Raw genomic sequence first — 24,746 nt, forward strand, 5'->3', positions numbered from 1 at the left:
GATCACTTTGCAACACACCTGTACCACTGTCAAGGAAACAAATCTACAGCATGATGCGACCACCTCCATGCTTGGCAGCTGGTTCAGTGCTCAAACGTCTGTCTACAGAAAGATAAATATACTTATCAAGTTTTCCAAAAATTATTAATTTTATTAAATAAGGAAAATCGTTCCAAACCAACCTGGCTCTATGGGAAAAAGTATTTACACCCTAAATCTTTTAACTGGTTGTTCCACCCTTGCCAACAACAACTGACATCAAGCAATTGTGATAGCTGCTAATGAGTCTTTTACATCACTGTCGAGGACTTTGACCCTCTCTGCTTTGCTGAATTGTTTTAATTCGAACACATGAGGTTTTCTCAGCATGAACAACCTGTTTAAGGTCACTTCACAGCATCTTGATTAGATTTAAATCTAAGGCTTTGACTAGGCCACACCAAGTCTGTATTTTCTTTCCTTTTTGAGCAATTCTGAAGTGGACTTTCTGATTTATTTTAGATCATTGTCCTTCTGCAGAACCTAATGCTTTAGTGGAAGATCACAAACTGATGATCAGACATTCTCTACCTGGATCTTCTGGTAAAGAACATAATCCATGGTTCCATCAATTACAGCAAGTTGTTTGGGTCCTAAAGCAGCAAAGCAGCCCCAGACCATAATTCTACCACCACTATGTTTAATTTTAGGCATGATGTTTAATTTTTTTAAATCTGTGTTAATTTTACACCAGATGCAATGGGACAAAAACTTCCCAAAAATAACTCTTTGGGATCTTTACTACGTTTTTATTGGTAAACTTGATATAGATCTTTGTGTTCTTTTGGGGCAGCAGTGGTTCTGGCCTTGGAACTTTCCCATGGAGGCCATTTTTGCCCAGTCTCTATTTATTGTTGTAAAATAGTGAACTCTGACCTTAATTGAGGGAGTAAGATCTGCAGAGCTTTAGATGTTGTTCAGGACTCTTCCGTGACCTCCTGAATGATGCACTCTTTGAGTAATTTAGGTAGGCTCACCATTCTTGGTAAGGTTCACAAGTGTTTCATGTTTCCTCCATTTGTGGATTATGGCTCTCGCTGTGGTTCTCCAGAGTACCGAAGCCTTAGTTTTGGCTTGGAAACCCTTTCCTGACTGATGGATGTCAATGACCTTCTTTCAAATCTCTTTTTGGAGATGCTCTTTGAATTTATACAGGTTATTTTTGTCTGATATTAGAATAACTTTAATGATCTGAAACTCTGAGGTATGACAGAGAAGTAAGTGAAAGTGTAAGTGAAATAAACACATCTTCACAACACTGTGATCTAACCATGTTAGAGCCGCATCTGTGGACAGAAATGAAGTCCAACTGCTTTTGCTTTCCTGGTCTGCTCTTAGAGTTTCACTGCTAATCTGCTTTATTTCTATGTAAGTGGAAGTATTTATGTCGACTGCTATCCATCCCAAACCAAGGCTTGAGTATAACACAGTTTTAAGTGCTCTCATGTGTATCGCATCCGTGTTGCAGCCAGTCGGCCGCCAGCAGAGCTCCTGTCCCATCAGCTTGCATTTAGCTGCTTGATTTTCCCCAAGGCTGGATCTCCTGATCTGAATCTGTTGGATGAATCATTCAGAGGAAGATGCTCTCTGCTTAATTTGACTCATGCCCCTCGGCTATGGGGAGCAGTCATGCTCTTCTTGCTGGTTAAACGTGGGTGAAGAGGCTGTGATTAAGGAGAGTCCTGAAACAAGGCTAGCTGCTTCTCAGAGTGATTAAATGTGTGTCTCCGTGAGGCAGACATCACACTGATCTGAGGTCAGTGGTTCTTCACACATTGTGTGAGCTCTGCTGCAGAATGGATAACCTCTTGAAAGCTGTGATGGCTTTATATAGGATATATTTGTTACTTTTGAAGTTAGTCGTAAGAAATCATCTTCAAGCTGGCACTGCTTACTCTGGTGCCCTTTGCAGTCTGATTTGTAGGCATCCCAACCAGTACTTTGTTGCAGAATGAAGCCTTGTCCCAGACCAGATTGTCCATTTTCCCTTAATAGGGTCCAGCTGGACATAGAGCTGTGTGCTGGTCACGCCTTTGATTTGATCTGCCATTCCTGAAGAAGAAATCGAATGTTTTTTGTTTGGTAAACAGATGCATTATCATCTTAAAATAACACTTTATCGTCAGCAAATTTGCAGACTTTGCATCAATACATCTCCTTATCATCACTGACTGTGGAAATGTCAATCGGTCATCATGATCTCATTGGTTAATGCAGATTCCGGATCCATCTGAGAACCTAATTTTTCATCTGGTCGTGCATTCATGTTGGAGCTAGATTATCCTGTGAGCTCAGCGATTATTCCCACCTGTCGTAGCGGCTGACGCGGTTGTTTTGGAACTGCTGACAGGACTTATGGTTGATGTAGGAAAATAAAGTCTGAGCATTTTAGTTTGACATGATTCTCCTTATTATTCTCCTTGCCAAATTTTCTGGAGACCTAGTGGGGTTTTCAACATGCAGCTTGAGGAGTTTTCTGCAGCTGAACAGAACACAAGTGTACCCAAACTGAAGAACAGATCTGAGTTAAAAACATTGATATAACAACCCAAAAGGTTGTTCTCTGAGGAAATTCTGGAGACCAACACCTACTATGACAGACCCATTTGAGTCCCGTGCACACAGTGTGGAAGGTGGTTTGCTGTATGGGTGGTTTTTTTCCCCCAGTTATTTACAGAATCAGCAAAACAAACTAAAGCTGAAACTGTGATAGTTTTTTTTTTTTTTTTTTACAGAGTGGGAAATAATCTCAAACCTTTTAGTGGTCGGTGTAAATGGAAAACGCTATATAAATTCAGTCCATTTACGTTCATCATTTAAAATATATGTGGATTAAGGCCATGACAGTGATTTGATTTCTCTTCAACCGTGATTTTATGTCTTTATCATAAAAATGTATACATATCTAATCATACAATGAAAAAACAAAAATAATAATATTGTATATTTTTTATGTACTTCTTTTCAAAATGAAAATCTTGTAATTGTTTTATCGGGTCGGTCCATGTCTGTTTTTCAATTTGTTGTTCTCATCATAAACCAAGTTGTTACCTGTTTTTGTTTTAAAATGCAAAATGTCAAATTGAAATATTAGTGGATTTCCTGCTTTTTAGGTCAAACACAGATGAGTTCAAGTACAATGGTACAAAGCCAAGAATGCCCTGAAAAATCTCTCTTTTGTGTGTTTTCAAAACTTAAAGGAACGTTTTATAAAACTCAAACTGTTCTTTTTTAATAATCTCAGTTTAGTAAAGAATAATCCAGTTGAGGTCTGACCAGTCTAAATATTTAAGATTTTAAACTACAGATAGACAGACCTCTTAAAAAATACCCTTACATTTGGCACCAAATTATTAGCTACAAACCAAATAAGTTCAGCATCATCAGGCATATGCAGTGTAGAGAAATAAACAATAGTAGTATAATTAAGGATGTAACTGAAGATAACCTTTAAATTTCTAATTATTCATATCCCACCCCTCTGTGGCTGCCCTGGGCAGTATGACATAGCCCATTATGGGCTCTGACATCACAGGATGAATTTGCTAGTTAAGTTTTGGGGGGCTTATTGCTGGTGACTATATGTTTTTATTTAAAATATAATCAGATGATTAAATAAAATTAGAACTTATCTGTGTTTGATGCTAAAATCGACTCATTTCAGTTTCATACTCCTTGTCTGTGTTTTTACTGCAAGTTTCTGAGCGGAAGATCTGTAGGAAAACATGCAAATTTAGTATCTGGAAGGTAGATCTTTTGGTTTCTGTGGAACCACCTCCCAGTTTGAGTCCGTGAGGCAGACAACCTGTCTACCGTAAAGGCTAGGCTAAAAACTTTCCTTTTTGATAAAACTTATAGTTAGAGTGGCTTAGGTTATCTTGAACTATCTTTGTAGTTATGCTGCTATAGGCTTAGGCTGCTGGAGGACATAATGACCACTTTGCCTCACTCTGCTATTTTCTCCTACTACTCTCCATTTTTTATGTTCTCCTTCTAGAGATGATACTGTCTTTCAGTGTTTAACCCTGTCTCTGCCCTAGCTATTGGTTGAGCTTTTGCTGTGACTAACTTCATGTGATTTCTTTCATCCTCTAGCCTTGAAAACTGGCTGATTTATCTGCTTAGCTGTCTTTCTTTGATGAAGCAACTAGAGAAGCTACTACTATCTTTAACATTCTACTTTTCTTTCACATTGAAAGTACTCCTGGATCAGTACTTTTGTGTTTCTTTGTGTGTTCTGCTGGATGTTTTTTTTTCCCGTTAAATGGTAGTTTTCCTTTCCACTGTCCTACATGCTCACCCAGGAGTGAATGCTGCAAGTCACTGACTCCATGCAATCTGCTGGGTTTTCTTAAATTGTTAACCAATTATTATAATATACTAAACTTGACTGCACTGTTTGATAATTAGGAACAATTAGAATGTAATTGACTTGAAATATGCATGAGTCGAATGAATTGGCTTTGTAAAGTGCCTTGAGACAACAGGGGCTGTGAATTGGCGCTATATAAATAAACTGAATTAAATTATATAGTACTTGTGCGGTGCCCTTCGGGTGCTTATCAGGCAGCTTTAGTTGTTCTCCGCCCAGTCAGAACGCTTATCGGGCCGCTGACGGAGCTCCACCCGCCGCTCCACAGCCTGCAGGGTAAGTGGAGGGGCAGGAGCTCCAGTTGGTGCTTGGCGGATGACGCGTGATCAGGTGGAGGCAAAACTCCTTACTGCGGGAGGGGGAGGCTCAGAAAGACTCCTCTTTTTCCGTTGGCAGCAGCTGAATGAGCAGCACCGACCTCTCCAGGAGCAGCGGCTGTACACCGACGGGCTGCCCCGGCCGCTCAGAACCGTGGAGCGGGCTGCAGGCTGCACTGAGCCCGAGAAGGAGGCTCTGAAAGCGTTTTGCAGGAGCTTCAGGTAAAACGGATTCCTGTCTGTCTAATCTGCTGCACAGGTGCGCCTCCTCGGTCAGAAGTTGATCCTTCAGAGTTCAGTTAAACTTAAAAGAAGAACCATAAAACAGATTTACTGCAGGAGGACAAACGGAGACAGAAGGTTAGAAACGGCTGTTTTAATCAGATTAAATCTGTATGAGCTGGGATCTGAAGAGCTGCTCCTGCTGCTGCAAATGTTCCTTTTCCTTTTATTAAGCCTATTCATGCTTTAAATGTTCAGTTTAATTATCAGCCAATTTATGCGTGCATTTATAATATTTTGCACAGTTTTGTGCAACAAAAACATGCAAAATGTGTTCTGTTATTTGTTTTTCAGAGTGCAAAGTTTATACAAGCTGCATGTTTAACTTTTAACACAAGCAGGTGGCTTATTGCACAGTGGTGCTGCAGGGAGAAGAGCTTTCCTGTGTTGGTTAGAGGTTTCAGCAGGCAGCCTGGATGCAAGCTCCTTTAAAACACTCAGATAAACAGTTTTCTACCTGTGGCGCTCTGAACTCCGTGAAGATGTTTTATAGCTGCATCAGCATTCAGAGCTGGACGCCGCTTCAGCAACGAGCGGCAAAATATGAAGATCTGTGTGGAGTTTCCTTTAAACAGCATGAAGACATCTTTAATTTACTTTGATCCGTCTAATGTGTGCTTTTTAGTCATTTCAATACCTTCCTCGTCTCTGAACTGCAGCTGCTGGACTTCAAAGATGTTTCTCCTCCTTGTTACTCAGGGATCTATACAGGTCCTTCTCAAAATATTAGCATATTGTGATAAAGTTCATTATTTTCCATAATGTAATGATGAAAATTTAACATTCATATATTTTAGATTCATTGCACACTAACTGAAATATTTCAGGTCTTTTATTGTCTTAATACGGATGATTTTGGCATACAGCTCATGAAAACCCAAAATTCCTATCTCACAAAATTAGCATATCATTAAAAGGGTCTCTAAACGAGCTATGAACCTAATCATCTGAATCAACAAGTTAACTCTAAACACCTGCAAAAAATTCCTGAGGCCTTTAAAACTCCCAGCCTGGTTCATCACTCAAAACCCCAATCATGGGTAAGACTGCCGACCTGACTGCTATCCAGAAGGCCACTATTGACACCCTCAAGCAAGAGGGTAAGACACAGAAAGAAATTTCTGAACAAATAGGCTGTTCCCAGAGTGCTGTATCAAGGCACCTCAGTGGGAAGTCTGTGGGAAGGAAAAAGTGTGTCAGAAAACGCTGCACAATGAAAAGAGGTGACCGGACCCTGAGGAAGATTGTGGAGAAGGGCCAATTCCAGACCTTGGGGGACCTGCGGAAGCAGTGGACTGAGTCTGGAGTAGAAACATCCAGAGCCACCGTGCACAGGCGTGTGCAGGAAATGGGCTACAGGTGCCGCATTCCCCAGGTCAAGCCACTTTTGAACAAGAAACAGCGGCAGAAGCACCTGACCTGGGCTACAGAGAAGCAGCAATGGACTGTTGCTCAGTGGTCCAAAGTACTTTTTTCGGATGAAAGCAAATTCTGCATGTCATTTGGAAATCAAGGTGCCAGAGTCTGGAGGAAGACTGGGGAGAAGGAAATGCCAAAATGCCAGAAGTCCAGTGTAAAGTACCCACAGTCAGTGATGGTCTGGGGTGCCATGTCAGCTGCTGGTGTTGGTCCACTGTGTTTTATCAAGGGCAGGGTCAATGCAGCTAGCTATCAGGAGATTTTGGAGCACTTCATGCTTCCATCTGCTGAAAAGCTTTATGGAGATGAAGATTTCATTTTTCAGCACGACCAGGCACCTACTCACAGTGCCAAAACCACTGGTAAATGGTTTACTGACCATGGTATCACTGTGCTCAATTGGCCTGCCAACTCTCCTGACCTGAACCCCATAGAGAATCTGTGGGATATTGTGAAGAGAACGTTGAGAGACTCAAGACCCAACACTCTGGATGAGCTAAAGGTCGCTATCGAAGCATCCCGGGCCTCCATAAGACCTCAGCAGTGCCACAGGCTGATTGCCTCCATGCCACGCCGCATTGAAGCAGTCATTTCTGCCAAAGGATTCCCGACCAAGTATTGAGTGCATAACTGTACATGATTATTTGAAGGTTGATGTTTTTTTGTATTAAAAACACTTTTCTTTTATTGGTCGGATGAAATATGCTAATTTTGTGAGATAGGAATTTTGAGTTTTCATGAGCTGTATGCCAAAATCATCCGTATTAAGACAATAAAAGACCTGAAATATTTCAGTTAGTGTGCAATGAATCTAAAATATATGAATGTTAAATTTTCATCATTACATTATGGAAAATAATGAACTTTATCACAATATGCTAATATTTTGAGAAGGACCTGTATATTTAAAGCCATCCGATGTTGTCCTGCAGAGCTCACCTTTATTCCAGTTAACTTTAAATTTCCAACATTCAGATCAAACCACACCGAGGCAGACCATTTGTTATGCGAATGAAAAGTTTAATCATTTATTGCCCAAAGATGTCTTACTGCAGGCATGTTGGCTTGTTTTGAATTGAAATCCTGGCAGATTTTACCCTTATTGACTCTGATCCGACTCTTAGCTTCATACTCGCATCAAAACTACAAAATAGACTATTTTCAGTCTATAAATGCACCAGCCAACAGCAAGACTTTGGAGAACTTTTTGTAGTTGAATAAAAATGAGTTGAAGATTAGGGGCAGATGCATAAATGGGAATAAAGGTGTGATTGTTTTTTTTTTTTTTTTTTTACGTTTTCTGTTTGATTTTAGACTGTTTTCTCCATCAGATAACTTGTAAGAGATTTTTCCTCTTCCTTTTTTTATTCCTTAGATTCCAGAATCAGAATGAGTAGATGAGACCTCAAAGACAACTAGAAATCTGTATCTTTCAGGAGCAGTTGGATTCCTAATTTAATGCTGGATTTAAGAAATAATGCTTGATGTCTATCAAACGGCAGAACCTTATCTTATCTTACCTTTCCTTATCTTTCTATGTAAAACACTTTGGTCGTGCTCCTGTCTCTTTAAGAACTCTCTCTTGTCTGATTGGTCAACCGATTTATAGACATCTATTTGATCTTTTCCTTTTGTTAGCCAAAATAGTGACTTGTCTGAGTAGAATACAGAAATGTTACATTATCTGTTTTGTGTCCAGTTTAAACTGAGAATGACAAAGATGCTGCAGAGTTTTCTCCAGTTGGATGTAGCCTAAAGTAGCACTAACCCTCCCCTACTTGTTGCTGCTAGCTGTCAGTCAGCTGGGTGTGTCAACTAAATAAGAGGCGGTTTGATAACTGGTAACTGCAAAAATAGCAGACAAGTAGTCTGATGAGCTGTTGTTAGCTTGTGAATTAGCCTATAGAAGGCTGTTTATTTTAGCGTTAGCCATGCTAACTCCTATAGATTGTTGTGTTTGCTTTCAAACTGTGTTACCTTCAGTTGAGTCATGGTGGCTCTCATCTAGTCTCCAAGATATGACCAGCTGTGGAAAACCAGCTGCTCATTAGGTAGTCATACACAGATGACTATCAGCTTGCAACAGGTGGGGGAGAGGCAGTGCTACGTTAGATGACATACAGCTGGAGGAGACTCTGAGGATCCTTTAGAGGATGTGGTGCAAAAAAGGTTAAACAGGAACCGGCCCATTAATGCCTCGTATGGAGAGGAATCAGTGCATTCAGGTGCTTTACTAGGACCTGGTAATTTGCTCTAATAGTGATTTAAACCCACTTTAAATGAAGAAGACAAAGCTAACGGAGGAAAACAGAGGACCCCTCTGAGACATAAAGCAATGTAAAGATAGAGAAGGTTTAAAATCAGCAGATTAGAGCAGAGGAAAATGAACTTCTGCCTCATGTTCCATGTCTGAGGATCTATAACAGTTTAAAAGTTTAAACAAACTCCAACCCAACACAACAAACATCTTATGGTTGGATTTCTTCATTTTTTAAATATATTTATTATTCAATGGATGTTTGGAACAGCAGGGAATTTCCTGTTATCTACAGGAATGTTCTGTTTCTCTGCTTATGTTTCCTGCTGTCTGAAGTGGAAAATCCATTTAGCCACATATTTGGATCTATAGGCATTATTGTGTCATGTGGCCTTTACCGCCACACATTCATCTTTCTTGCCGGAGGCATCTTGTTTGCCTGTGGGGTGAAATGTCTAAAAGCAGAGATAATCTAGTTGTCCTCACATGGTGGATAAAAACAGGAGAGGAGGCTAAAGCTCGCCTGTCCCATCTGCTCTGGAGTGATGGGTTTCCTTTTTAAATGTCTGGCAATGTCCGATCGGCTGGCTCTGAAAGAACCGATTGGCCCTGTTGAGGTCTCGTATGATGACCACTTGAGGCAGCAAATCTTTAAGTCAACATCACAAGCAAACAGTTGAAGGAGAAACTGATCCGTTTGGCAACAAGCCGAGGCTGCTGGTCCTCGCAGTGCATCTAACCTTGATTATTTCTTCCCCTGATGCAACATTGGTCTTGTTCTGACCTGATCCTACAGCTCCTGGGGTCTGGGGTGTAATATCTACAGCCATAGGTTCAATTTACGTCTGAACACTGAGAGTCAGGAACAACCTTAACCAGACAAGGTAGCTGGTTCCTCATATCCCTCGCTACAGACAGGGAAGCAATAAAACACCAAAAAGGTTCTGATGCTAATTAGTAATTGTATACTAATAAGATTGGACTCGTTCATGTAAAGTAGTCCAAAAGAGACTCACAGCAGTCCCATCAGAGCTTTAAGTCCCACCTTACCTTGGTTCTCACATCGTCTGGAGAAGTAAAGGTCCTCAAAGCTCGATGCATTCCAAGGTTTTGGTGGCACCGTATTGGGGTCCTGGGTGGAGCGGGGTAAATACTTAGCCATGATATGGCTTGGTTGTTTGGAGTTTAAAGCAGGACTGGGCTTACATTACCATGATGGAGTCAGATTTTCCTGGTTTTGCCCAGAAAGTGGTGCAGTCTTGGCTGTGTGTGATAGGATCGTCATGAGAATGTGCCTCAGAGTTATAGTCACTGGTGAAGATGTAGGACAGGTGCTCAGGGTTGGTAAAAAAACTTGTGCTGGTCTTTACGCTAAAGGAGGTTCTCCATATTGGGTCAGGCTGTAGGGTAGTCTTCATCCAGTGTGGAGGTACACTAAGTGATGGAAATAGAATCACTAACTTTTCATTCTGTTCAAATGTTCAACACAGTCTTCTGGAAGTACCAGAGCTTTGCAAGGACACTTTTAGCAACTTTTAACTTTTCCAAAAGTAGAAATATGCAGAAATTACTTCACCAAACAGCTAGCTGCGATACCTTCACCTGTCAATCCTTTCTGCACTATGACAGGTGATGTCTTCGGGCTTCACTCTCCACCCCGAGTCCCACTCCGATGACCGGCCGACCTCATCAGGTGTGATTTTAATGCAGAAGGTGTTAATGCTGTGAGAAGCACTTCAAGCACAAGTCAAAGCAGGAGAGGCTTGGGTAGAAAGTTCTCACGCTTGTTTTCATGGACCAAACACGGCAAATTTACAGCTACGTCTCTCAAGCTGCAAAACATGTAAAATAAGCCATGAATATTCAGCTTTAACGTACTTCTGCAAACTCCTGCTATGAAAATGCTGTTTAAATCAAACAAAATATGCTTTTCTTTTGGCTGCCGAGTTGGAACTAATCATTGGAGAAAGATTACAAAACATCAATAATTTAAACAACTCTAAAAGCATTTGGGGATAAAACATAAAACCTAAGAAGCAGACATTTTCTTTTTTTGTTTTTGTTAATATTTTGGGATTTAGTTTGCATCCACTCATCATAGGTGTAAATATAATTTTTATTTAGGTATTTTAATAATTTATTCAAACTGGTCTTTTACCAGGCCCTCATGAGATCACAGTATTCTTGTGTCCATGGCTTTAGGTTGAGCTCCCAAGGCCGAACAGAGAGGAATGCAGCGTTCCTTCCTTAGATAAAGCAGCGGCAACGACTGAAACATGTTCCCTTTGACAGGCACCAACCTCCTCTCCATGACGGAGAGCAGAGCAGGTGCATGATGGCAGCTGACGGCACGCCACCCGTCAGTCAGAGGCTTCTGGTCTCCTCAGTCCTTTCTGCAGGACCTGCAGGGCATGATTTAATGACTTCCTGATTCTAAAAGTGTGTTGAGTTAACATCATCTGCTTTAACGTCGGCACACAATCTGTTGGATCTACAATAATCTCTGCAGCTGATTATTAAATGAGCTCCTATCCAATCTTCAGGTGATCTCCCACCTTGTTTTCATCAACCAGGCCCTGATACGAGGCCTCCCTGCAGTAATTAGCCTCAGAGCATGTTCATGTTCAGGTTACATAACAGTGTTGTGTTTACAGCGGACCTGGCATGTGACTCCCAGCTGATCGAACGCTGCTGTCTGCTCATATCTGGGATCCCCGTCGTGTGAATGCTCTGCAGAGCTGCAGAGGGGTGTCCATCCTCCAGATAAGACTTATCGCCGCTCCATCTGCACATGATGGCCATGGCCACAAAGTACAGTTAAGTGAATGTAATCTGGGACGATATGAAGTTGTTTGCTTGGCTTCACAGGCTCTGGTTTGTGTCATCTGGAAATAAATTGGCAGAATTACCAAAGCCACCAGTTGCTGGGAAGCGTTCACTGAGCTTTGATCGTCTCCATTAAATGTTTTATTGTGGCTTTGTCATGACTTTGTGGACGAAGCTGTTGTTCTCTTGGTGATTTGTGGACTTTTAATGTTTGTCACAGCACACAAGCTGAAATGGGAACTGTTTGAGGTTGGAAACAGTGTGGGCCTGTTGCGTAATGCCCACGTTATTGAGCCCAAACCCGGGCTAGGAACCAGATCATATTACTGGTGTTTTTCCAGTACATGACCAGTGCAGCGGCCTCTAATGCTACATTGATCTGTGTCAGTGTAATGTGAACGCTTGGTAATACTCTGGGCATGTACACTTGACATTAAATCACACACAGGGATAAAACGTACGACCCATATTCAGAGGCTTCGGTCCTCGATGCAGCTGTCGTGGGTTCGGCTCCCGGCCCCTGCGACCTTTGCTACAGGTCTTCCCCCTCTCTACACCCGTTTCCTCTCAACTTACTGTTGGAAAAACGAGAAAATAAAGCCCACTACTGCCACAAAAAACATTAAAAGAATCCCCAGCAAAACTGGCAGCTAAACTGCCCACAGCATGATGGTCCCACCCCCATGCTTGGCAGTTGTTTGTATTTCTGGTGTTCCAGCAGTTTCCAGTTCATCTGACGGGGAACGTTTAGGTTGACCTTCACAGAGTGGCGACACATCTGAATATCAAGCAGCTTTTGAAACCTATGATGTCTGAAGGTGCGGTTGTTTCAAAATGGTCCCCAAAGACTTTCCCAACTTGTTCTGGTTCTCTAATTTTTACAGAGTTCCTTGGACGTCCCCATTTTTCAGAGTATCTCTCAAAGCACTCCTTTTTATGTTAGCAACCCCAAAGGACCATTTGCATTTGGTTCTGATCAAAACTAGAAGAAGATGAGAGTTTAAGCTGGTTTAGTTCCTTAACTTTTAAAAATCGCTAAAATGACAATCAGAATGATTTTGGTTTTACTTTGTGTCATTATTTATTTGCTTCTCAACTTTTCGATGCGGAAAAACAACAAACAGTGCCTGTAATCTGCTTGATAAAGCCTCTTTAAAATTACAGATTTGAAGCATTTGTTTTGTGGAAGTTGGATAAAAAGTCAATGCAGGATTTTAAGTTCTTTATGCAAACGTCTGGAAGCGTTTCTGCTCTTGTCAGCTGAGAAGTTGGCACTCTGATTCTTTTTAAATGCACTGCGTTGCTGTCCGTCAGTTTGCCAAGGTTTAATTAGCAGCATTGTTGTTGCCAAAGGTCAGCTGCTTGCCTGCAGGAATGCCACAGGGATGAAGTAGCAGCCGCTCCTTGAATAAGCCCCATCTGGTGTTTTAAAGGACGTTTTTTTACAGCCTGCTCTTTAGTTGATTATTAATCATTATTAGCGTCAGATAAGCAGTTGATTTCTTTATATTTCTGAGTTAGTTGCATGAGGAAAATGTTCCTAAAGCTGCTGTCTCTATTGGTTTTGTTTTGAAACAATTTCCTTCCAGAGTAGCTTATGGCAGCGACAGAAACCAAGACGTTATTTCTATACTCATGCAAAAGTTGACCTAAGGTTCAATAAATGAAACTGTCTCAACAAGCTGCATGGATCATGAAAGTTCGGTCTCGGTTCTGGTTAGATGAAATGTTTTCTGGATTCTAACATATTTTAAAAATTTTTTTAATTCCACATTTTTCAGGACTCCGAATTCCAGATTTCTTTGTCAATTTTAGCACTAACTTTACAAACATTTACTGAAATATTTGTCCTCCTTATCAGATGTTGTGACCTTCACTGTCCACTTTTTAAACCCATTTTTCATCCTTGGCCTTTCACACAACCAGAGACGTTTTGTTTTTTACTCTTATTGTTTTATCGATTTTTATTGTTGTTTTTAACTGTTGTTTTCTTGTTTTATGTTATGAATGGTTCTTGATTTTACATGTGCAGCACCTTGTTGCTGCTGTGGTTGTTTTAACGTGCTTACATAAATAAATAAATAAAGTAAGTAAAATTAAGTAATAATCTAAAGCCGACTGAAAAACACGCAGATGAAGCTTTTTATCCAGCTAAATGATGCTTAAAAGAAAGACTTTAAAGCAGAATTGACACATTTTGTACAAGGTTGAGGTCCGGTCTTTGGGTAGACCCTTGAAGAAGCTTAATCTCAGCCTGCTTCATCCAGTCTGAACCATCTTAATGCACATCCTCCTCATTGTTCTACTGGAACACCCAACTGGGTCCATGATTCAACCATCACCTGCTTCTTTTGTGGTAAAGTTAAACAGATTTAGAGTTGGTCCTCCTCCGTCTTGGCATCCACTTTCTCCAGTTTTCTAGTACCTCTAGCAGCCAGTCGCCGCTGCAGATTTCAGAACAGTTTTTTTGGTTATTGGCACCGTCTCAGTCCATACTGATGGGAAACTGGCTTTAATGTGGCAGTGAGACAAAAGAGTAAAACACAGATGGTTAAACTGTAAAATCAAAGATAAATCTGAGAAATGTAGATCTGGAAACGCAGCAAAGACTGCCAGCGAGTAGGTTTCTGCATTTTTGGGTATTGAAGTGAAATAAAAACTTTAAAACATTCTCATTTAAAACCCTGAGTTTGCTGAGAAGTGACAGATCGTTGTTGAAACGTGTCAGGAAATGAATGATTTTGGAGAGTTTACATGAGGTCTAATGGAGGAGAACCTGGAGGATCCAGATGTCAACAGAATCTTCACAACTTGCTTGGCTTTTGGGCTCCACTCCGCCTCAGCGGACCTCTCTGTGGAGTCTAGAGCTGACGCTCACGTCTGGACTGTGTTCTGGTGCCGATCAGATCTGCTGCCACCAGGAGCTGCGTCAGAAACTGATCTGAGAGTGAAGTTCTGCAGAGGGTTCAGAATCCCTTTTAAATAAATCTACCGTTCAGTTGTCGGGCCGTTTAATCGACAGTTTCAGCAGATAGTCTGATCCATAATGCACAGGTATCTGAGAAGTTTATCTTTGTCTTGACAGGGTTTTAAATGACAAAACGGAAAACGTTGTTCTCTCTGTGGATCCATAACTTTCTTGGAAAAACTGTGAAAGTCAGACAGGGGTCCCAGTCTCGGTGGGAGATGCTCTTGCTCTTGCTCTTATAGATTTCCAGAGGAGGAGGCGGTAACCACGGCAGCAGGTGAGAGATTCCTGCAGAGCCTGTGATTGCAGCGGCTTGTCATCTTTCAGCTTTTGAATCTTTGTTTGCCGGAGTGGATTTATAGGTCCTGGCAGACACGTGGAATATTTCATCCCTGAATCCCACGTTGATCCAATCATCTTCCGGCCGGGTCTGCTTTCGCTTTGCAGCCACTTGTCTGCGTCAGTCAGCTCATTAACGTCTGCAAGCTGTCTCTGAACCTCACACTCATTTCCACTATTAGATTTGTGCAGGTAGTTGTTTCAGAAATGCAAATTAAATGCTATTTGATCTGCGGAAATATTTACCATCAGTTATAAAAATTTCATTTTGTTTTTGTTTTAGGTATTTTACTGTTGACTACAATAGGTTATTTTATGTAGAAATGCACAAATATTGATAGGTTTTGCATAATAGAAATAATTAACTACGCTTTTTTATTTCACACGTTTAATTTTTCTTATTTTTGCAGCTGTTAATAAACAGCCAGCTGATGAATGTTTATTTGACTTGTCAAATAAAAATAAATGTAAGTAATTATACTAACAGCTGCTTTGGTCAGTTTTTACAGACCTTCTGTCTTAAAACAAGCTCACCTTTTAATTAATTTAAACAATGAAATGGGAACACATTTTTATTGTCATTCTTTCAGATTAAAAGAATTTTATGCAATATGTATTTTCAAATTAATTGAATTGAATTCAATTAATTTAAATAAATAATATTGATTAAATAATTTATCAACTAATTATTTTTTACAAGTTAGTTTTTACAGTGCATTCTGGCCAAAAAATAAACTAAAATAGTACTTTTATCCAAGCTGTTGCACACAGCTACATCAGTATAAATAAACATTGGAAATCAAAGTGGAAATGAGTCAGAAGCTGTGCAGGAAGTGGTGTAAAATTACAGGGATGTTTAAGCACAGAGCTGACCGCCAACCCTAACCTTCCTGGTGGGTTTAAACCACTCACATGGACTGAAATAATAAGACGGCTTGATTGGAGTTGGAGGAAGTGTTTCATTGGCCCAGTCAAAGTCCAGATCTCAGCCTGATTGAGATGCTGCTGTGGCAAACAAAACCTCAGTGAACTGAAACATTTGGAAGAAGTTTATTTGATTTTTAACTTGCAGAAAATGAGAAGGTTTCCTGAACTGAGTTTGGGTCTCAGACTTGTTTTTCCTCATGCTAACGAATTAATCATGTAGAAAAGATAAATTACTGCACAGCTTCTTACAAAATGTTTTAAATTCATATTTGGATAAAATAAGACACAGACTGGATAATAATTTAGACATTCCCAACCCCCGGGATTTGGATTTGGTGTGCCTTTAATGAGGCTTATTTGATCGTGGTGCAGAGTCCTTCAGTGAGATGATTTGATTACACGTTACACGAGTCCGGCAGCCCGTTCTCTGTGTTTTTAAATATCAAAATGGGCTCTATTGATTCTGACTCTGGCCCCCATTAATCATGTTCATCTCCACACTAGCTCCCCACTGAGATGATTAAATTCAGTTTTATTTATTCAGGAGAAGAAGTGGCCGCTCCGATGGAAAAACTACCAGGGTGATTTTACCATCACGTTACAACCACTTCAGTGTTTTTCATCTGATAGTAGAAGTGGAAGCATTAGGATACATGCTTTTCGACATTTTGCTTCATAAAAATCTGAAAAGTGTGGCGTGCACACTCAATTCTTCAGTCAGAACCACCTTTCTCAGCTGTAGGTTTATTTGTGCTTGTCTCACTCTTTACAAAACAGTCCAAGCTCAGTCAGAATCTGCCAAGTCTAGCCACAGATTCCCAGTTGGATTTAGGTCTTGACTTTGACTAGGCCATTCTACCACATGAACATTCTTTGATCCAAACATTGCCATGATAGCTCATGCTGTGTGCGTGTGCTGGGATTGCTCCATTCACCTTCTCATCAATTCTGATTGGCCTCACTGCCCCTGCTGAAGAGAAGCATCCCCTCAGCATGATGCTGCAACCACCAAAGGATGAAACCTTAAATATTGGTCTCATCTGACCAGAGCGCCTTCTCCCACATGTTTGTTGTGTGGCAAACTTTAAATGACTAACAGTTTTCCTGTTGACAGATCCTCCCGCCTGAGCTGTGGATCTCTGCAGCTCCCCCAGAGTTAATATGGGCCTGTTCACTGGTGCTCTGTGGGGGCAGAATATGTACACACACCACAGTTTTCAGTTATTTGTGAAAATTGTTGACAAATATGCATCATCTACACAATGCTACACTACTTTGTCACATAAATCCCAATAAACACATTGAAGTTTGTGGTTGCAAAGTGACAAGGGAAAGTTCAAGGCAGATGAGAACTTTTAGTAGCAAAACCACAACCTAAACAGACCATAAAACTAAAGAAAAGTTAAATATTTTTGCATTGTGTTCCTTTTTTTGAAGACATTTGCAGCTCTACTCTCCCAACCTGAACTGGGGTGTTGCATACCAACACCTCTAGCTCCTCCCACACTGTTGTTTAGTTTCGGATCTGATGCAGCATGGTCTGCTACCTATTGCTGTCAAAGGACTGTGACTTATGATAAAAACGTTGCATAAAGCGCCTGAAGCTGCTTTCAAGGAATTCACAATCTCTCAGGTGTTGGAACATTTCAGCTCGTGTACCTTGTGTTTCCAGGCCATAAACCAGGAGGTAAATATAATCTGAGAACAAAAGCTGCATTCTATCTGGGGTAATTAGCTTTAATGGCACATTAGATGGGTTGAACAGCGTTTATTTGATGGGAAATCTCAGCTTTAAGTTTGTTTTTTAGCATGAAGGAGCTGCATCAAAAAAGCTTTTTGTTTTTCTGCAGCATAAATGAACCACAGTGGACATTCTTTAGTTTATTTAGGCCCTCGGGTGGATTTATATCACGCATCATGACAGAAATAGACCTGTGTGGATGTTCACAGTCACATGTGTTGGGTTTAAAGGGGGCTTTTTAACCCCTCAGGCTTTTATATCAGCTCAATGTGAGAAGACATTGAGCTGATATAAAAGCTCCATTCACCTTCTCGAGGTTAGGCGGAAAGAGGCGACTCGCTCCATAAAAAGGCCGCTCCTAAAGCAGACCTGTGTTGATCGTCCAGCTGATCTGGAAAGTATTTATCATGTTCTCCAGCCTAAGAATGGAACACACTCATCTAATAATGATCAATTTAAACACATCAAAGAGGCACCAAATTACATTAATGGTAAAAACACCACAAAGACGTAAAATATAGCATTAAATTAACAAAAAAAAGCCCCAAAATGATACAAACTGAATCCATTAAGAACAAAAGTGTGACTAGATAAACTCTATATAAAGTCAGTCCTGCTAATGAAATCTGAGACTTGCAGTACCCAAGCAGATGGAAAGAGAACCATTAAATGATCACAGAGGGACCAAATAATCAGATAGAAAATAGATACCAGCACATGATGGTAAAACAATCAAAATCTAAAAACAACACTAAGCTATACTTTACCTAGGAGCATCAAAATATACGCTGAAAACACATTAAACGACGTGCGAAGTGCTGGGATTAGAAGAACATTCAAAAATGATATAAATATGACTTTAAATGTTTGTAAAACAAAATAAAATCATGAAACCAGGCCCTATAGCTGCAAAAGAAGCCCATATCACCAGCCCTCCACCATCGTGCTGGACATCTGGTATGAGGTGTTTGTGCTGTGTTTGGTTTTCTGGTAGCATGTATTGCTGTGTATGATGGTCTGCCATCTTTACTTTGGTCTCATCTGTCCAAAGAACAGTAGTATCGTTCTTCATTCAGATGCAGCTTTGCAAACATAAGTTCTGCTGCCATATTCTCCCTTCCAAACAGCCAGACTTATTCAGTCTTTGTCCAACTGTCTTTTCATGAACTTTACCGTTTAACCTGCCAACAGAGGCCTGTAGCGTCTGAGATGGAGCTCTTAGGTTTTTTGAAGATTCTCTGAGAATTGCACACTCTCGGAAAGCTCCTAACTTAGCCTAAAAGTTCCTGCCAAAGCCTCCTAGCTTATGAGGGATTCAGTTCGTTGCTGAGAGCGACTCTGAGCGAGGAGGTGACAGAAATTCCTATCTTAGTTAGGAGGTGTGGTTGACCCTGTGGCTAGGTGTGACGCTGTCTTCTAAGAGCTGTGATTGGCTGTTGCAAAAGAAAATAATCATGATTAAGAAACTTAGCAAGTTAATTGTCCCAGCATCAAAATGTTTAAACCTTATTTAGGGTTAGGGTTAGGGTCATTATGTTTACTCCATGTTGGTCATTTTCCTGTTTTATCTATATAATTTTAAGGTGGACACTCAGCTGTCAGCATTTTACTGTGATCTCCTTCTTGTATAAAGAGGTTTGATTTGACCAAAGCAGAGCCTGCTGTTGACACAGCTGGTGGAGGAGAAGAGAGGAGTGTTGAAAGGTAGATTTAGTCCCTGGATCACCATGCGAACACAGAGGCAGACTTGGGAGCACGTTACCAGTAGATCCATTCATCGTTCCCTCTGCTTTCAGCACCAGCCTGGAATGTGAACAGCTCTGGTACCTGCTGCATTCAGAACCTAGAGGAGATAGCAGCACACCAGAGAACGTCTCCACAGACAGATGGCCATTTAGGCTATGGCTGCTATATTGTTTGTAAAGTTGTTCAGTCTTTTTTGTTCTATTAATTATTTATCTTGCTAGAGGTTTACCTTTAACCTTTCCTGCTGCTAAAACTGTTGGATTTTCTCCTGGAGGGATGATAAAGTTAATCTTATCTCTATAGTAATAAATATATGATTGTTATAGAAATGTATGTGCTCATTCCTGCACAGTCGAGTCGGTAGCGTTTTATTGATTCACTGTTATTCATTGTACAGAGTATTTCTGTCCTTTCTTTTGGTCTTTCCTCCATCTTCTCTGTTTAAGACAGTCTTAGGCTCACTAAAAGTCCTCCTCACTACTCTTAACATGTCCTCCTTAAGGTGCTTCATGAAAAACGTTTATCTCACTGAGGGGAAATTCTAAGAAAAATCTGAGAATTCCAGAAATTCTCAGATTTTTCCAAAAAACACGACACTTGGAGCTACTTTTCTTCTTGGGATTCTTTGTGAATACGGACCCAGATGGTGTGGAAATGACCTTTATAACCCTTCCCAGATTAATGCAACAGTTGCTTCTTTAAGGTCATTGCTAATGTCTTTCCACCTTGGCATTCTGTTTACACACACCTGTGAGCTGCAGAAACAGAGACAGTCCAGATAGAGTCGTGCTCTGAGGTAATTGGAGTGAATTAGCTGGTAGGTGGATGCTTCCTGCGTTCTAAGGTAAACTGAGGGAACAACCAACTCTGATAAAGATGGATTTCATCTCTGTTTTAATGTGTAACTTGTAGACGCGGAGGATAGACTGCCCTGGCTGGCGTCTGTAATCTTCTCTCCTCTGAGATCAAGGCAGGGATTATTCTCTATGATTGTTGTCTTAGCACTCGAGGTCAGACCGAATGTCCTATTGTTGCTGTTCGTATGTTGGTTCTGTCATCTGTTACGGTATAACCAAACCGTGTAAAGATTCTCAGCCTCTCGTCTGACCTCATTACATTTTTATGTTTTTACATAAGATGCATTAATGTGTTGTTTTCCCTGACCCTGACGCTAGAACAGCTGTGAGCAGCTGGATAAGACCAGCAGCCAGACAAACGTCCACACATCCCGCTGTTGACAGAAAGTAGCAATTTCAGAGACTATGTGAAGGCTGGGACTGAGAAAGAGGTTGAAGCAGGTGTAGGAATGGGCAGAGAAGGAAATTCAGGAGGGAATAAAAAGGCTTAGAGCTGCCACTGATTTTGTTTGTTGAACTGGGTAATCAGATCAGCAAACAAATCAGTCAGCAAGGATTTTATTTTGGCTTCTGGTCAGTTCCCCTGCAGGAGGAAGAGGTGATGGAGGCACCTGGCCTGACCTTTAAACCAAATTTAACACACATACACACATAGTAAAATAGTAATGCACATGGAGCTTTCAGAAGTAGCGGACATGCGGGAGAGCGGATCAGAGGTTTCTACCTGAATGGACCACAAGGTTTAAGTCCACCATGGTTCAAATAAATAACAAGAGGCTTTAAAATCTGGGCCAGGCACTCCCAGACCAACCTAATCTATCTGCAGAGAACCTGTGTTGGGACCATCAGAGTGTCAGATGAACAGTATCAGAAGATCAGATGGGTAATGAATTCAATCATTGCGTGCACGGTTCCTGAGCCTCTTAAATGCTTCCAGGGAAGGTTAAAGACTATTTGCAGTTGCTTTAGCTGATTTACAGCAGGAAGCTTCCAAAAGTTAGGATCAGCAGCTTGTGAGGATTTTGACTCTGGTTCCAGGAAATAAGAAGCAGGTATTCAGTAGTTCTTCAGAAAAAATGTTCATCTGGATTTAGGGAAACTGCAGCACTGGAAAAATGGTAACTAGTATGGAATAGTGACAAAGGGATTTTTAAAATGGAAACTAGGCACTTTTGCTGAATTTTTTTAGATATAAAAAATATGTCATGATCAGCCAGAACCATCAGCTACCTGCACTCTGATCAGAGTCCGCAAACAGCGCCTGGAACATTTCAAATGGTGTCCAGGAGATCAGATGCATGAATCACCCCAGCTTACTCCTGTTGCTTAGGACCAGGAGGTCTAGTCCAAGCATCACCCAGATGAAGAACATCATTCCTGTGGATCTATAGCTAAGTCGGGTCATTTCCAGGATCTTGCTTCTCATCAGTCATGACTATAAGTGAGTGTTTTAATGTAGGTGCTCCTCTGGGCTCAGCTCTTTCTTCTCAGTGACAACCCGACCAACACCGCTACAGAACCATGACAGAAGTTGAGCTGATGTTCTGAGACGTCTGTCAGATTCAGATGATGACTTTTATTAAATGTTTATGTGATGTAATGTCTTAGTATATTACTTCTGCTTGTTTCATCATCTCCCTTTTTGTTTTAACGTACATCCCTAACCTGTCGCGCTGCATAGCCTCAGCGGTCAATGATGGAGCGGTTCACTGGACTAAGCGGATTAAATTCATGAGTTTTCAGCGGCCCTTATATCCCAACGTCCTACTGCTTTCGTGTTAGAGAACAGAAAGCTGCAAGCTTTCAAGTCTTTAGAATGTCCTGTTTAACCATTTTCTGGTTGTGTTGTGTGGGAAGGTCTAATTACTGGAGCTCCAGCGCCCCTAATAGATTAGCGAACATTGAGAAAGTTGGTGTAGTAACCAGCTGAGTGGATGAACCAGGATTGTTTGGAAAAAGTAGAAATCACCCAAAAAGCACCATTGTTACCAAGGCATTTCCAGAATCCTCAAAGTCTCTTTAAACTCTTTCATAAACAGGATTTTGTTGAGCAGATTAAAAGTTTGTTTTGGAAATATTAGGTGTTCTGATTTGAACTCCAGCATTTGGTCTTGATCCAAATCAGAGGGTTTGATTGATGCAGCCACATCTTTGCTATGTTCTGTTTTATATCAGCTGTAACAGTGTGTTCACTGGTAGCTAATAAGCACATTGCTAATTAGTATGTAAATCCAAAGATATGTAAGCTGTCTGCAAAAATATTTGCACCCCCACAGATTTCTTCTATTTTTGCTTTTAGTCTCACTTAAATGTTTCAGATAATCAAACAGGTTTTAAAATAAGACAAAGGCAGCCTGAGTGAATACAGAATGCAAAATAATCCATCCAAACCAAGATGAGGGTATAACTGTTCCTGCCACTCTTGGCAGCAACAACTACCATGCAGAATTTCCAATAACTGACTCTTCCATCTCTGTGGAGGAATTTAAACCCACTCTGCTTAGCAGAATTGTTCTAATTTAGCCACATTAGAGGGTTTCCAAGCATGAAGGTCCTACTTAATGTCATTCCAGAGCCTCTCAAACAGATTTGTTTTTACTTTGCCACCCCAAAATGTTTCTGTTTTGTTTGAGGCAGTCAGAGGTGGACTTGTTGGTGTGCTTCAGATCATTGTCCCGCTGCATAACGCAGGTGTGCTTGAGCATAAGGCCATGAACTGATGTTGGACTTTCTCCTTCAGGATTGTTTCTCAAGTTTTTAAATTTTTTTAGATCGGGGCATGATGGGTTGCTTTTTGAAATCTTTTAACCTACTTCCTGTTGTCAGACAGGTTCTCTTATAATATTGATTTATTTTGATCTCTTCTATTCTTAAATGCCTTTTATGTACAACACTTTGGTCAACTTCTGTTGTTGTTGAATGTGCTTAGAAATAATTTAGACTTTCAAGATTTAACAGGTCTGGCAACAATCAGGCCTGGGTGGGGTTAGTGAAACAGAACTCAGATGTCCTAACATGCGGTTAATGACTGTCCATTCATGTAACAAAGTAAATCGTAAGCTAATTAGCAGTTAGCACAGCAGTAGGTTAATTAGCAGAGACATTTAAAATTAACACAAAGAAACAGCCTTTTTCTGGTCTTATTTAACACTGGTTAATAAAGTATCCACAATCTTTCCTGGTCTTATAATTAATATTTCTGCAGCAAAGAGGCCAGATGCAACTTCTGCATCCATGGAACATTTTCTGGTTTGGTTGTGTTGTCTTACTATTAATGTCTGCACAAAGTAAGAGACTTTCTGTAAAGCTGAGGGGGGAAATATGTTACAGAAATAAACCCCTGATTGTTTGTTTTGTTTGGGGAAGGCATGTGCCCCCTGTGGGACATGTCACGATGCAGCCATGTCATTCATGACTGATCTGAGTGGAAGAAAGAGGAAGTGGAGGGGGAGCTTATTCCTTGTAATGTGTACCATGACTGGAGGAGGTGATGGTCATGATACTCATGCAGCTGAGAGGAAATCACTCTCTGCCTTTGAAATCCTGTCTCTGGGGCTTCTCACACTGAAACTAGACATTCCCACAATCATCGAAGCACCGTGGGGACACAGATGGAAGAGAAGGACTTTCTCAGCTCATATTTGTTTTTGTTTGTGTGGACAGGTTGGCAGACGGTGGCAGGATGCTGTGGTTGCTGTTCTGTCTGCTTCCTCTGGGGGGCAGCAGCAGCATCATCGCTCAGGAAGTCGCTCATAAGGCGAGACACAACCACGGTAAGTTTACAGCTGCTAATTGGTTGATGTACAGTCAGTAAGACTACACCTGTACAAGTCCTTCTCAAAATATTAGCATATTGTGATAAAGTTCATTATTTTCCATAATGTCATGATGAAAATTTAACATTCATATATTTTAGATTCATTGCACACTAACTGTAATATTTCAGGTATTTTATTGTCTTAATACAGATGATTTTGGCATACAGCTCATGATAACCCAAAATTCCTATCTCACAAAATTAGCATATCATTAAACGAGCTATGAACCTAATCATCTGAATCAACGAGTTAACTCTAAACACCTGCAAAAGATTCCTGAGGCCTTTAAAACTCCCAGCCTGGTTCATCACTCAAAACCCCAATCATGGGTAAGACTGCCGACCTGACTGCTGTCCAGAAGGCCACTATTGACACCCTCAAGCAAGAGGGTAAGACACAGAAAGAAATTTCTGAACGAATAGGCTGTTCCCAGAGTGCTGTATCAAGGCACCTCAGTGGGAAGTCTGTGGGAAGGAAAAAGTGTGGCAGAAAACGCTGCACAACGAGAAGAGGTGACCGGACCCTGAGGAAGATTGTGGAGAAGGGCCGATTCCAGACGTTGGGGGACCTGCGGAAGCAGTGGACTGAGTCTGGAGTAGAAACATCCAGAGCCACCGTGCACAGGCGTGTGCAGGAAATGGGCTACAGGTGCCGCATTCCCCAGGTCAAGCCACTTTTGAACCAGAAACAGCGGCAGAAGCGCCTGACCTGGGCTACAGAGAAGCAGCACTGGACTGTTGCTCAGTGGTCCAAAGTACTTTTTTCGGATGAAAGCAAATTCTGCATGTCATTCAGAAATCAAGGTGCCAGAGTCTGGAGGAAGACTGGGGAGAAGGAA

At 41.0% G+C, this 24,746-nt stretch overlaps 1 protein-coding gene across 2 annotated transcripts in view; it reads left to right on the forward strand.

Annotated features, from left to right (window-relative positions):
• Positions 1-4,629: 4,629 nt before the first annotated feature.
• Positions 4,630-24,746, forward strand: part of LOC124861931 (prolactin receptor-like) — a 58,261-nt gene continuing 38,144 nt past the window's right edge. For both annotated transcript variants that reach the window (XM_047355919.1, XM_047355920.1), the window contains exons 1-2: positions 4,630-4,950; positions 23,754-23,863. In XM_047355919.1, the coding sequence (XP_047211875.1) occupies positions 4,727-4,950; positions 23,754-23,863 (334 nt within the window). In that variant the 5' untranslated portion in view covers positions 4,630-4,726. The remainder of the gene's footprint in view (positions 4,951-23,753; positions 23,864-24,746) is intronic.

Source organism: Girardinichthys multiradiatus, chromosome 24 (genome assembly GCF_021462225.1).
Source record: "Girardinichthys multiradiatus isolate DD_20200921_A chromosome 24, DD_fGirMul_XY1, whole genome shotgun sequence".
Lineage (NCBI taxonomy): Eukaryota > Metazoa > Chordata > Actinopteri > Cyprinodontiformes > Goodeidae > Girardinichthys > Girardinichthys multiradiatus.